We start from the raw sequence: 14,718 nt of genomic DNA on the forward strand, positions 1-14,718 counted from the left end.
GATCCCAGGACGCTGGGATCATGACCTGAGCTGAAGGCAGCTGCTTAACCAACTGAGCCACCCAGGCGTCCCAAGAGTCAGATTCTTAACCAACTAAGCCACCCAGATGCCCCTATATCCTTCTTTTTAAGACACAAAAGGCATATTGCCATCTTTCCTAGCTATTTATTTTTTAGCTTAACGTATCTTAGAGTTCTGCATCAGTGGGTAAATATCTGCTTGGTCCTTTTTACTGGCTGCCTAATGTGCCCTTACATGGCCACACCAGTGTTTAACTATTAGAAGTTGTTTGATTAGCTTGTCTTCAGTAGATGGACCAGTCAAATGGTTTGCATCCAGTCTTCCACTACTGCTGATGTTGTTACAGTAGACCAACTTAGGCGTCTGTCATTAGTCACATGTGTGGGTATTCCTGATGTGGATGTTTCTGGAAGGGTGTGGAGCAGCCAGGAATCAGAGCAGAAGACGGCGGTATAGGTACGAGTCAGTGCAGTTGGACTGGAAGATGAGACTCCGTGGGGATGGAGTTCTGATGCAGAGGGAGAGCGCTCCGTCTTTCTGTCTTGTTCCTGGGGTCCTTCTCCCTGCAAGGGCCTCCCCTTGGCCCTCAGCTCAGGGGTCAGACTTGCCTGAATGGAGCGTCTCCACACTCCCTGAACATGGTGCCCGCAGGCAGCTGAGGCCTGTACTGCCACCTCAAGGTGGAAAAACTTAGAGCAAGAAAGAGGAATTAAGTAGTGTTTTGGTATCTCTTCCTTTTGTTTTGAGGTTGTGGCTCAAATGAGTCACCAGAATGCCCATCTGTAATCTGAGAGAAGAAAAGGACTAATTCGAGGTGGAACAGCGTTCATGGAACTTGCCCAGTCATTCATGTTGCCTTGTGGTGGGCCTAGACCTTCCCTATGTGATAGAATTCCACCCTCTAGATATGGTCATTACTGTCTGCTCTATTCCCCAGTGACACACAGGAATGGCCTTCTCCAGTACCACCCATCCATCCATCCACCCACCCACCCAACTGTCTGTCCATCCATCCACCCACCCACCCAAGTGTCCGTCCGTCCATCCATTCATGCATCCATCCATCCATCCATCTTCCCATCCACCCATCCACCCACCCACCCAACTGTCCGTCCATCCATCCATCCACCCATCCATCCACCTTCCCTTCCATCCAGTCAACCATTCATCTTCCCATCCTTCCATCCATCCAACAATATAATTAAGCACCAACTATGTGCAAGGTACTGGAGATACAATGTTAAACAAAACATATAAGCTTCTACTTCCCCAGTAAAGCTTACTTTCTAGTATAGGGAGATAGACGATGTGGGCTCAAAGTGATATTTCTTAGACTGGGTGAGACAGGCGTGCTGGGACAGATGTGTGGATTTGAGATCTGCTTCTTAGGAAGTGGATCCTTCTTCTATCCTAGAGGCCACTCCATACTGTGGTTCCTTCTTCCCACCTCGACCTTAGCACAGCTTCTTCATGGCCTGGGAATAGGCCTCATGCCTTTTCTTGGCTTGGTCATGCTGGTCTCCCCAAGCTGCCTTGTCCCCCAATGTCTTTTCTAATCTCCTGCAGCTATGGCCCCTCAGGACCCATGTCACATTTCCTATGTGCTCTCATACCTGGGAAAGCAGGAAGAGCCCTCCCTCTGACCCACGGTGTTTCAGAACACTGATTGGTCACCGAAGTGGCCATGTGACTTTGGGCTACCTAACTTCTGTTTCCTCAACCCCAAAGGGGGAAGGGGTCAAGATCAAAGGTTGCACATGGAAGTGTGTCTGGCCCAATTTGGGTTCAAATCCTGCCTCATCCACTGTTGCATAACTGTGGGCAAGTTGAAAAATTTCTGTGTGTCTCAGTTTCTTCATCTGTACAATGGGGATAAAAAGGCCTATTTCATAGGATACGCGAGGTCAAATGTGTGTTAATGCAGGTCAATGCTTAGAACAATGCATGGCACCGAGAAGGTGCTAAGTATTACGTACTATTATGTGGTACTTTTAGGGCCAGCATCATGCCCAATATTTGGTAGATACCCTTAAAGTATTTGTTGAATGAATGAATAAACAAGTCAGTTTTTCATATGTATATCAAGCGTTCCCATCAAGAAGCCTACTTAAAAAAAAAAAAAAAGCCCACTTCTTTTTTTTTTTTTTTTAAGAGTTTATTTATTTATTTGATAGAGATCACAAGTAGGCATAGAGGCAGGCAGAGAGAGAGAGAGAGGGAAGCAGGCTCCCTGCTGAGCAGAGAGCTGGATGTGGGGCTGGATCCCAGGACCCTGAGATCATGACCCGAGCCGAAGGCAGGGGCTTAACCCACCAAGCCACGCAGGCACCCCAAAAGCCCACTTCTTCTAGGGTTAGGGGTGGTTTTTTTTCAGAGCTCACCAACTAAACTTTCTATATCAGGAGCTCAGGGCTTGGGAGCTGGGGTCCGGAAACGGAAGGAAGCAAGGTCCAGAACTGGTTGCTTCTGCCTAAGGGCTCCATAGTCCTGTGGGGCACAGACACCAGCAAACAGAAAGAAGCAAACCTGGGACAGAGCATTTGGGAAGCGCAGGTGCTGTGGGACCAGGGGTGTGGAATATCGCCCCGTCTTGCGGACAGGCAGGAACCATGGAGTGGTCCTGAATCTCCATCTGGGAGGGACCTGGAGGCAACAGAGAGATTGTGGAGGAGACTGGAGGCTCTTCTCAGGGCTTACTCTCTCCAGCAAGGTTGACAATTTGTGATAGCTTGACAGTGTTGAAGGAGATTGACAGCCAAGCCATGCCGTGGTTCCATCGCCGTAGGGAAGGCTCCTTGGAGGAGGTGTCATCCTTTTTTTTTTTTTTAATGTTATTTATTTATCTGAAAGAGAGAGCATGAGCAAGAGTGCAGGCAGAGGGAGACGGAGGCGTAGATTCCCCGCTGAGCAGGAAGCCTGACGCGGGACTCGATCCCAGGACCCTGGGCTCATGACCTGAGCTGAAGGCAGATGCTTAACCAACTGAGCCACCCAGGCATCCCAAGGAGGTGTCATCTTTGAGGCTGAGGGACCAGGAAGGGGCCAGAAAACAAGGGAACAGCCTGAACAAGCAGGAGTATGCTTGGGGTGGGGGGTGGGGGTTTCCGTTGGGGCATCAGAGTGAAGGACCCAGGGGTGTCAAGGCTGGGGAGTCTCAGGAAGCCTTGAGTGCCATGCTCAGGCCTGTGGGCTTTATCTAAGAGCACTTTCTTTTAAAAAACAACTTTATTGGGCACCTGGGTGGCGCAGTTCCTTGAATGTCTGACTCTTGGTCTCTACTCAGGTCGTGATCTTGGGGTCCTGAGACCTAACCCTGTGTCGGGCTCGGCATTCAGTGTGGAGTCTGCTTGAGAGTCTCTCTCCCTCTCTCTCTGCTCTGATTTCTCAGTTACGGTTAATTTGCCAGCAGTCGAATTTGTCGGTGACTCTCCCCATATCCCTCATAGGGCAGGAAATGAGTTCCAGACCCTGGCTCCACCCTCTGAGGCCACTTTAAGAGTAGAAGGTCAGGGCGCCTGGGTGGCTCAGTCATTAAGCGTCTGCCTTCGGCTCAGGTCATGAGGGTCCTGGGATCGTGCCCCGCACCGGGCTCCCTGCTCAGTGGGAAGCCTGCTTCTCCCTTTCCCACTCCCCCTGCTTATTTCCCTCTCTCACTGTGTCTCTCCCTGTCAAATAAATAAATAAAATCTTAAAAAAAAAAAAAAAAAACCAAACTTGGTCAGTTAAGCCTCTGCCTTCAGCTCTGGTCATGATCCCAGGGTCCTGGGATCAAGCCTCACATCCGGCTCCTTGCTCAGCGGGTGCCTGCTTCTGCCTCTCTTTCTGCCTGCTGCTTCCCCTACTTGTGCTTGCTTGTTCTTTCTCTCAAGCAAATAAAATCTTTAAAAGGGGGGGGGGCACCTGGGTGGCTCAGTGGGTTAAGCCTCTGCCTTCAGCTCAGGTCATGATCCCAGGGTCCTGGGATTGAGCCCCACATGGGGCTCTCTGCTCAGCAGGGAGCCTGTTTCCCTTTCTCTCTCTCTCTGCCTGTCTCTCTGCCTACTTGTGATCTCTGTCTGTCAAATAAATAAATAAATAATCTTAAAAAAATCATTAAAAAAAAAAAGAGTGAAGGCGATCAGTAATGTCTGCTTAATCACCTTTCATCTCACGATGCCCTGTGTTCCCCACCAGGGTCCTCTGGTGGTCAGCAACATGACCCAGCACTTGATCTAGGAAAGGAATGTATGGAGGATGGTCCGGGGGCTCCTGGACGGGGTGGGAAAGCTAGAAAGCCAGCCTCAGGAGTGGCAGGGAGGGGCTTCTTGGGATCTGGGGGCAGGAAGTAGGGCCCCTCGGGGCTCTGTCCGTCCTTGGTGCTTCCCCGCCCTCTGGGCTGGGGGGCCCAGTGGGGACCAAGACTGTATCTGATGGCAGGGGTGAGATGGAGAGCATGTGTGCTAGAGGAACATGGGGTGCTGTTCTTCCCAGGACAGGATACGCTGCATTTTCAAACCCAAACTGTCAGTTACCCTATATTCCAGATGCAGAAACTGAGGCACGGAGGGGTTAAGACTGTTTGCCCGAGGCCACAGAGCTAAGAAGTGGCTGAGTGGGATCCCAGTATGCTCTGTCTGGCAGAGTGGGCTCCCAGGACACCCCCCACCCCACAAGAGCTGGAGGGGCTGGAAAGCCTACTGCCTTTTGAACTCATCAGGCTCCAGCATCTTTCCGGGATTGCTTTCAGGACTTGGGGGTAGGGAAGAGTGCTGAAAGGAACCGTACTGTCCTCTTGGCTCTGCTCGTGTCCCCTTCACCCTGGGTGATGAGCCCAGCAGGCCCCTCGCCACTTTGATGGGGCCAGTGTGCAGGAGTTTGGGGGGCGGAGCGCGGGGAGGAGCCGTCTCCAGACCCTCAGCTCAGACCTGATTCTAATTCAGGGCCTTTTTTCTTTCTGTTCTCAGATCGAGAGGACCAGTCCATTCTGTGCACGTAAGTGGAACGCCTTTCTTGTTTGTTAATATGGTCGAGATCCAGCCTGCTAAAAAGAAAAGTCCACGAGGGCAGAGCTCTTTGCTGACCTTCCCAGGGGCCTCGCTCATATGTGGCACAGAGTAGAGACGCACTTGACATTTGCTGAACGGAAGTCCTCACAGGGAGGCAGGCACAACCAAACCATCAATAGATACTTGGTGCAGTCTTGTTCTACACCATCCCCCTTTCTGAAATGAGCATTTAGTGAGCACTTATTGTATGCTAAGCCCTGAGTTATTTACAGACAATTCCACTGGGCGCCTCCCCTATGGCCTGTTTTTCAAGAAGGCACACTTCTTGGTAAAAGCCTACAGGATTTTGATAACGCAGTGTGGTATTGAGGGGACACAGATAATCTCAAGAGGGCAGCCCTTGTGGTTAGGTGGTGGGGCCTTGGAGACACAGGGGTAGGTCTGCTTTCCTACTTCGCTGCATGCCGGCATTTCTTTCTTGGGCAAGATGGGTATGTCTGCAAACCTCAGTCTCCTCATCTGTAGAATAGGGCCATCAATTGCCGCCACACCCTGGGCTGGTTGGGAAGATTGAAGGGGCCATGTCAGGGGAGAACTTAGTATGGTTCCCGGCCCGTAGCAGGTGTCACATCCTTGTTGGCTGGTTGTCTGATGCAGTGGTGGTGCTCTGTGGGGGTTTTGCTGAGCCTTGCTTGCTGGAGGCACCGTGGGGTTCCAGAGCAAAGCCCAGGCTGAGGAATCAGAATCCTGGCTGCTGTGAAGCTCTCTGCTTGCACAGATCCAAGAATCCCTGAGATAGATCTCTGTGATTTTAGGCCAGGAGTCAGGAAACTGTCCCCCTAGGGCCAGATTTGGCCCTCTGTTCTTACAAATAAAGTTTTATTGGAACACAGCCACACCCACTCGTGTCAGTTTGGCTTGTGGCTGCATCTGTGCTGTTAGGGCTGAGTTGAGTATGCACAGCAGATCATCTGTGCGCCTCAAGGGCTCAAATAGTCACTCTCTGGCCCTTTGTAGAAAAAGTTTTCTGACTCGCGGCTTCAGGCAAATCAACGAACTTCTCTCTACTTCCTTTTGCTCTTTTTTTTCATTCTACCCTAAAGACAAAATAAAGAGTTTTTAATTTACATTAAATTGAAATGCAAAATGCATTTCGCAAACACATATATTTTATATTTAATTTTTTTTGTAACTGTAAGAGTAAAGCAGATAAACACCCAAAAGTGAACAATGGGAAAACTTCACCCACAGTCCACTGCCAAGTTTGGCCCCAGTAAACCTTGGTGTGGCCCCTTGTTGCTGATGTTGCCTTGTTGTTGTATTTCTAGGCAGTTTTAAACATGAGTGTGAACTCAATCGTGCACATACATGTTTTTCTCTTGTTTTTTTTCCTGCTTGACTTCCCACTGATGTCCCATTTCCGTGTTATTTACAAATATCCCTTCTGATGACTACGGACCCTCTGTAGAGTTAGTGAAACCCTTGACCAGACTCCAAGTGTGAAGTTCTTAGGTCACAGAGAGAGACAGAGAGAGAGGGAACACAAGCAGAGGGAGTGAGAGAGGGAGAAGCAGGCTTCCCGCTGAGCAGAGAGCCCAATTTGGGGCTTGATCCCAGGATCAAGGCAGACGTCCCAGGCAGACGGTTAACGACTGAGCCATGCAGGTGCCCCCTCTTAGGTCATTTTAAATTTTATCTTCAGGGTGACTGGGTGGCTCAGTGGGTGAAGCATCTGCCTTCAGCTCAGGTCATGATCCTGTGGTCCTGGGATCAAGGGGTCCTGAATCCAGCCGCATCGGGCTCCCTGCTCATCAGGGAGTCTGCTTCTCCCTCTCTGATGCTCACCCCCAGGGGTGTTCTCTCTCTCTCTCAAATAAATAAATAAAATCTTTAAGAAATAAATAAATGCATATTATTCCCAAACAGATATATGATGATGTCCTTCTTTGTGGGCAGAACTTCCTCTGTGACTCCTCAGCCTCTGTCTTTGAGGATGGAAGTAGGATCCCAGAAGCAAAAGTTGCCTCTGGTCTAAGGCTCTTGATTCTGGAGTTTGGTTTGAAGAAGAACTCACGAAAAAAGAAAAAGAAAGAAAAAGAATTCATGTTTCCCTGACCTTATTTGCCTGGCACTGTGGTTAGGATTTTGGCTGTGTGTGCACATTATTGTTAAATTACTGTTATTATTTAAGTGGAATCACTTAAAAAAACAGAATATTTTTGAAATGATTTTAGATTTACAAAAAGGTTGCCAAGATAGTGTCGAGAGTTCCATATCCCACCTGCCAGGTCTCCGTTTCTCCTATAGTAACATGTGACATCGCCACATGTGTCCCACTAAGACAAGAACCGGTATGTTTACTAATGTCCTGTTTCATGATCCCATCCAGAATGGCATCTCGTCGTCATGTCTCCCTAGACTCCCCTGGGCTATGACAGTTTCTCAGACTTCCCTTGTTTTTCATGACCTTAATGGTTGCTTTCTTTTTTTTTTAAAGATTGTATTTATCTATTTGAGAGAGAAAGATGGAACAGGAGTGGGGGAGGGGCAGCAGGAAAAGGAGAAGCAGGCTTCCCGCTGATTAGGGAGCCCCGCATGGGGCTCTATCCCCGAACCCTGGGATCATGACCTGAGCCAAATGTAGATGCTTAACCGACTGAGCCCCTCCGGCACCCATGATCGTTTTGAGGGCTGAGCGGGGATTTAGCCGAACACCCCTGTGTCTGATGTTTTTTCAGGACATTAGACTGGGGTTACAGGTTTTGGGGAGAATGGTGCCGAGGTGAGGTGTCTTCTTCATCCCACCATTTCAGGGTCCAACCCACATGACTCTAATGTGACCTGTCCTAAGTGATGTTAAGCTTCATCACCTGGTTCACGTTGGGTCTGCTGGGTTTAGTCATCATGTCCATGTCAATGGTGGCTACCCCGGGCAGGTTATTTGGGGGACCATGGCTGCTTAAAACCAGCTCAGGTAGCCCTGGGGTGCGGGTCCTTCTAGACTTTCTGTCCCCAGATGTGTCTGAACATCCGTTGCTGAATGACTGGCCTGGAAGCCTGATGGCCTGGCCTCACTGGTGGGGCAGGGGGTACTCCTGACTCAGTGGCCAGATTCCTGACCCCAGGGTGCAGGCCTTTTGGCAGAAACACATCTGGGTGACCTGGTGCATACAGAGGTTGAAGAAAAGGCCCTTGGTCTCAGCTCATGGGAAGCCTGAACTGGGCTGGAACTGCGCCCACCCCGGCACAGGGGTCCTCAGGCTGTTTGTGGACTCTGCTGACTGACAAAGTAAAGCGGTGGGGAGCTCTCGGGTCCCTTTGGCCCCTAAGTGACGCTGTGACAACACTCAGCTGATCCAAGTGAGTCATCATGGGGCCATGTTGGCTCCAGAAATAGGCCAGATTTTCATGTCAGGGGCAGCCAAGGAGCTAGACGGATAAGTAAGGAGTCTGGGACCCAGCTCTGCCGTATTTCCACAGAAAGCCACCCACCCTGTCTGAGCCTCAGTTTCCTTGCCTATAGAATGGACAGCTGCACCCGCCTCACAGGGCGGTTGTGAGGAATATATGAGTTAGTGACAGAAAACACCGAGCATGACATCTGATGATGTCATTTAGCACTCAGCGAACATAACTGCTGCTTGCTAGATGTTTTTGGAAATGTGGCTTCACTGTCAGCCATGCTAAGCGGAAGCAAGGAGAAACTTGGGGGGGGCTGCGGACAGGCAGTGAATAGTAGCGAGTCATAACCCTGATAAGCTGTGTTCATGATTTTCTTATCTTAATGCATCTTTTAAGCCTGGTGGGTAGATCTACAGCTAGCTACAGACATTATTGTCTCCCCAGACCAGGATTTATAGATGCTAATGCCTCGGAGAGGCTGGCGGTAACAGAAAGGGGTGGATGAGGTCAGGGGTGACATTAGGGAGTGGTGGGGACTGTGGAAAACTGGAAAGCTCACACGCATTCAAGGGGCAGCTGTGATCCTGCTCCAGACGACGTATGCCGTGAGAGAATGCTGACGTGCTGTTCCCAGAGCTGGTTGGGATTTTCTCCCTCTCTAGGAGGATCCAGAACTCTGGGTTTTAGAAAACACAGTGGTTGTGTTTTGCACATGCTGGTCTGCCCTTGGCTTTTCCACTCTACAGTGGATCTTGGAGTACGTTCTCTCTGATCACACATAAACCAGCCTCCCTCCTTGAGGCTGCCCAGAAATGCTGTGTCGTGTTTAACCATCCTCTAGTGATGGTAGCTGTGATTGTTTCCAGACTTTAAAAAATATGCATAAATGAACATAAAGACACACACACACAATCGATCCTTATTATTTCTTGAGTCCATATTTTTTTTTTAAAGATTTTATTTATTTGATAGAGATCACAAGTTGACAGAGAGGCAGGCAGAGAGAGGGGGAAGCAGGCTCCCCACTGAGCAGAGAGCCCGATGTAGGGCTCGATCCCAGGACCCCGAGATCATGACCCAAGCCGAAGGCAGAGGCTTTAACCCACTGAGCCACCCAGACACCCCTCTTGAGTCCATATTTGCAAATTCACCTACTTGCTAAAACCAGGACACACAGAGCCAGGAAACATTTGAATGGCCCAATGACATACACATTCCCAGTGGAAGAAACCCCACCTTTGTGTTCCAACTCCCTGACTGTGTCCTTTCGGTGCTAGATTTAGTACCACACTGTGTGTTTGTGACTTGTGTTATTGATTTCATGTTAATAATGTACCTACATTATAGGGTTTGCCTGCATTTCGCAGGGCTCCTTTCCTCCTCTGGGCTACCCAACAACAGCCACCTCATGTCCCCAGCCCCCATCATGCCGCCCTGATGGAGCAATCACAGACCCTCGGATGACCTTGATTACTTACTCGTTTCCTTGGCTAGTGTCTCCCTCCCTCTCCTGGAATGTAAGCTCAGGGAGGGTGGGACAATGTCCTCGTTCCCCAGCACACTGCCCCTGTACATGGCCAGTGCCCAGTGAGAGGGGTTGGCTATAGCCATTCAACTGTCGCTTGCCAGTGTGTCCAGTCCCCCCTGAACCATCAACAGCTTAGCTCTCCTTTTTAAATTTCTTTTGGGCCATTGTCAAAATCAGCCCAAGTGACTCGAGCATTAACCTGTTGATAGCAGGGTATGAGCTTTTAAAAATAATCAGTGGTTGGGGCGCCTGGGTGGCTCAGTGGGTTAAAGCCTCTGCCTTCGGCTCAGGTCATGGTCTCAGGGTCCTGGGATGGAGCCCCACATTGGGCTCTCTGCTCAGCGGGGAGCCTGCTTCCTCCTCTCTCTACCTGCCTCTCTGCCTACTTGTGATCTCTGTCAAATAAATTAATTAAAAAAAAAATCAGTGGTCAAGGTAAGCCCAGGTGGGACTCACAAATTTGCTACAGATGTTAATGCAGTCAGTAACTGGAAAGTGAGTGAATGTAATGTTTGGAGCTGAGTCCTGTGGTCTTGCATGTAGTTCGTGCTGTGTGAACAAGTCGGGAACCCAGGTGAGGGAGACATGGAGAGGTCCTGGATTGAGAGGAAGTGCTACGTTCAAGGAGTAACCCGTATGTGACAACGGGCTAGATTTAGAGAGAAGGGGGTGGTGGGCCAGGAGGTCAGAGGAAGTTAGGGGGTCTTCTGGGCCCTGGGAAGGATTTTGAACATTAGTCTAAAATGTATAGGAAAGCGTTGGGAGACCACAGCCAGTGGGCCAAATGCGGCCCTTCACTGTTTTTTGTAAATAAAGTTTTATTGGCACACAGCTGTGGTTGGTTGTTTTCCTGCTACAATGGCAGAGCTGAGTAGTTGGGACAGAGAATGCATGACCCACAAAGCCTAAAGTGTTCAGTAATTGGCTCCTTACAGGAATGGTTTGCAGACTTCTGGCTTGCATAGTGGAAAAATAGGTTGGGATTTATAGTTTTTTGTTGTTGCTGTTAATTTTTTTATGGTGTTATGTTAGTCACCATATAATACATCATTAGTTTTTGATGTACTGTTCCAAGAGTATTTATGTTTTAATAATAGTGTGAATGTTGAAGATAATGATATAAACAGACTATAAGTATTATATAAGCATTAATTTAGAAGTATTAATGTAAGTATTAGGGAAGAAATGGTTATAAGTAATAATAGCTCATCTTTTTGTATATCTGACTTTGTTCTAAACATTTTTATACATATCTACTTATCTAATCCTTGTAACTATCATATAAATGCTTTAACTATACCCATTTTATAGATAAGGAAACCAAGGCATGGGAGTAGTTGAATGACCTACCCAAGGTCACACAGGTAACTGGTTGAGCAGGGATTTGAACTAAGATGGTCTTGCCTTAGGGCTGATTGAGTTTTCTGTGGGCTGATGCTGTCAGGGAAGGAGAGATTGCTCCTACCTAGAGGCAGCATTCAGAACAGAGGCAATGCTTACCTGGGCTTTGCAGGGTGTGTAGGAGTTGGACTACAGAATTGCTAGAGGACCTCACTGGCTGCCGGGGTAGGGGGTCCCATGAGGACCAGGGACTGAACAACTCTGAGACTCAAAGCTAAATTGGCTTCGCTGCCAAGGGCATACCATAAGCTGAAATGGTTTCGTAAATGGTGCTCAACCTTGGGACCCAAGACCAGCCACGTGATGTAAAAAATTATGCAAAATGAAAATGCAGAGCCCTTTACTCCAAAAGTGTTAAGAATTTCAAGATGGCAACAACAGAGTGCAAAGTCAAGCACAGGGCCCTCCCATGTAGCTGGCCTAGCTGGGGTTAAAGGGCCCTTGCCTTTGGGGCAGGACTTGGCAGTGGGGGGATTACAAGGCCAGGAAACCTTATATGGTCACGAGGAGGGAACTGGGCACCAAGTTCCCTACGAAATAGGACAGAGGTTTTGAGTACGTTGATCAGGAAGGCATCTTTACCCCCAGAGTTCAGGGGCCGGAAAAGTAAAGATATTAATGTTTCTAAAGCAGCCCCGAGCACATCAATCTTCAGACACTCGTGGGCCTGGAGCTCTGGAGTTTTCTTTGGCACAGCCTCCTAGGACAATTTATTTTTATCAGTAAAACTTGGAAACTGTTGAGCCAAGCAGCCCACATGGGGAGAAGCAGATTCCCAGAGTGTATGTCCCACTTCCCCTCCCTCATAAGGTCAAAGGTCAGGGCCACAGTCATGGTCATGCCAGTATCTTTGCTGTGAAACATAAGAGGTAGGAGAGGCTGAAAACAAAGGTGGAAAATGAGATTACTGTGGGAAAGGGGACGTTCTGGGGATCTAGCCGCTGTGTGTACTTAGACCTGAATAGGCTCAGCATCACCTATAAAGGTGGCTTCCCGTACTCAGATTTTCTCTCCTTCCTCTTGCTTTGGTCAGAACCTGCCCTTCAGTCTGGGGGTGACATCTGGCAAGCATTCTGTTGTTAGCCTGTAATTATAATATAAGTAATATATCATATAAATAAATATAAAATATAAATATATATTATAAATATAAATAATAAATATCTATAATATACATAAAAAGTAATAGATATATAATGTAAGTTATATATATAAATTATATATAATATATAATATAAATATAAGTAATTCATACTAGGGTGTAAATGACTAAATGGCTTGGTTCATTGGTTCCCCTGGCCTTAGAAAGCTAGTCCCTGGAGGGGTGGGCCTGTATCGTGGAATGACTGGGCGAAAAGTAGTAGAAAGCATCCTGACTGCATTGGAATCAGAGGCCTTTCAGTTCTGACTGTGCCCTTGCCTTACTGTGTGACCTAGGACGAGTTGCTTACCCACTCTGGGCCAGAGTTCCTCTTCTGTAATAACTGGGAAGTGGTACATCCTACCTTCAGGATTGGGGGAGGGAAGGTAAAGGAGATAATGCATGTGAAACAATTAACATGGGGCCTCTCCTTCCCCTAAAAATCAACTCTCCTTAAAATTTAAAAAAAAAAAAAATTTTTTTTTTTTTGGTTTGGACTCTATTTCCCCCTCAAGAAATAGGAATAATTGACTCCTCAGTTCCCCATTCACAAAGTGCGTCTGAGGCTGTGTGAAACAATGTGGCCAATGGGACAAAGACCATTAGGAAGAAGGAGAGGGTAGTACTAAGGCCAGCGCTCCTGGAGATTAGACACTTGATGTCCGGACATCAGGACCTACAGCACTAGGTCCAGAAATTCAGGACACGTGTTACTTTCTGTCTTTTTTAGCCATGAGCAAAGTTGTTAACGAGTGCCTGGCAGGGAAAATTAATGTCTTTCCTAAATAGGAAAAAGAGCAGGGACCGCACCAGTGCTATGGCACTGGTTCAGCGTGGAGAACCTTGAGCTGACCTCGTGGGAGACACGTTCTTTTCCAGACTTAAAAAAAAAAAAATTATCTCTTGCATTTCAGAATGTTCTGTGAGCTCAGAAAATGAGAGAGTCTAGGCAAAGAAAGGAAAAACAAAAGAAGAAAATGGGAAGGCAGGCCAAGAAGGAAAGAAAGTTATGGTTGAGACCCTGTCCTTCCCATTCACCAGGAAGAGTGGGAGTCAGAGTCAGTGTCTAGAACCCTTGGAAGAAGAAATCCCACCACGATGATCTTTCCTGGCCCAGAGAGACAGGTGGGTCAAGAAGGCCTGCCATATTCTAGGATTGCTTTTTTTTTTTTTTTAACATTTTATTTATTTATTTGACAGAGATCACAATTAGGCAGAGAGAGAGGAGGAAGCAGGCTCCCCACTGAGCAGAGAGCCCGATGTGGGGCTCAATCCCAGGACCCTGAGATTATGAGCTGAACTGAAGGCAGAGGCTTTAACCCACTGAGCCACCCAGGCACCCCTTAGGAGTGCTCTTTTGAAAAGACTAAGAACACTAGGCTGTGCAAAACATATCATTCATTTACACTTTAGCGTGAATTACTTCAGCCAGGTTTGTCTTCTGATACATGCCTCAGATAATTAGCTAGCCACCTTATAGTCAGCATGGGCTTTTCCAGGGAATGAAGGGACTTACATGGCTGGTAGGAAAACCCATAAGGGAAGCTTCTAACACTTTTATCTTAGGGGCTGGCATTCTAAGAGTTACCTGTTCCCTTCCTAGAAGGCTGCCCTTTGCCTGATCTTTCTGTCAACAAAGCTAATGTCTTAGAAGTAGACGATTTGCCGAGAAACTATTCTGTGTGGGACTATAATGATGGATTCATGTCATGTCACATGTGTCCAAACCCACAGAACATCCAGGACCTAGCGTGAACCTTAGTGTGAACTCTGGACTTCGGGTGACGATATGTTAGGGTATGTTCATCAATTACAACAAATGGACCACTGGTCGCGGGGGGTGTGTTGACTGTGGGGAAGGCTATACATGTCGAGAGACAGGCGGATAGAGGAACTCAGTGTATTTTCTGCTCAACCTTGTTGTGAACCTGAAACTGGCCTAAAAAAGTAAAGTATCTTAAGCAAAAAAGAGAAGATTCCAAATAGACCTAAGTTTGGACCTTGGTAGGAAAACTCAGTTTGTCTCTTTTACTCTTTTCATCTGAATCCCTTCCTGCATCCTCTCGGGGGCAGGGGGGAGGAGGAGCGTACACTGAGGTGGCAGCCAGCCTAGGGTTTCAGGTCCAACGCAGCTCTGGGCTGGCAGCATGACCTTGGGCAAGTCGCTTCCCCGCTGGGAGCCTCATTTGTCCTACCGGCGCTCTAGAACGAGGGTAAGGTTATTTTCAATGTCATACTGT

The 14,718-nt window shown here is 48.0% G+C and overlaps 1 protein-coding gene across 5 annotated transcripts in view; it reads left to right on the forward strand.

Moving 5' to 3' along the window:
* Positions 1-14,718, forward strand: part of MYH11 (myosin heavy chain 11) — a 110,465-nt gene that overhangs the window by 40,814 nt on the left and 54,933 nt on the right. For all 5 annotated transcript variants that reach the window (XM_059415254.1, XM_059415256.1, XM_059415257.1 and 2 more), the window contains exon 4: positions 4,965-4,992. In XM_059415254.1, the coding sequence (XP_059271237.1) occupies positions 4,965-4,992 (28 nt within the window). The remainder of the gene's footprint in view (positions 1-4,964; positions 4,993-14,718) is intronic.

The sequence above is a fragment of the Mustela nigripes genome, chromosome 11 (genome assembly GCF_022355385.1).
Source record: "Mustela nigripes isolate SB6536 chromosome 11, MUSNIG.SB6536, whole genome shotgun sequence".
Taxonomy (NCBI): domain Eukaryota; kingdom Metazoa; phylum Chordata; class Mammalia; order Carnivora; family Mustelidae; genus Mustela; species Mustela nigripes.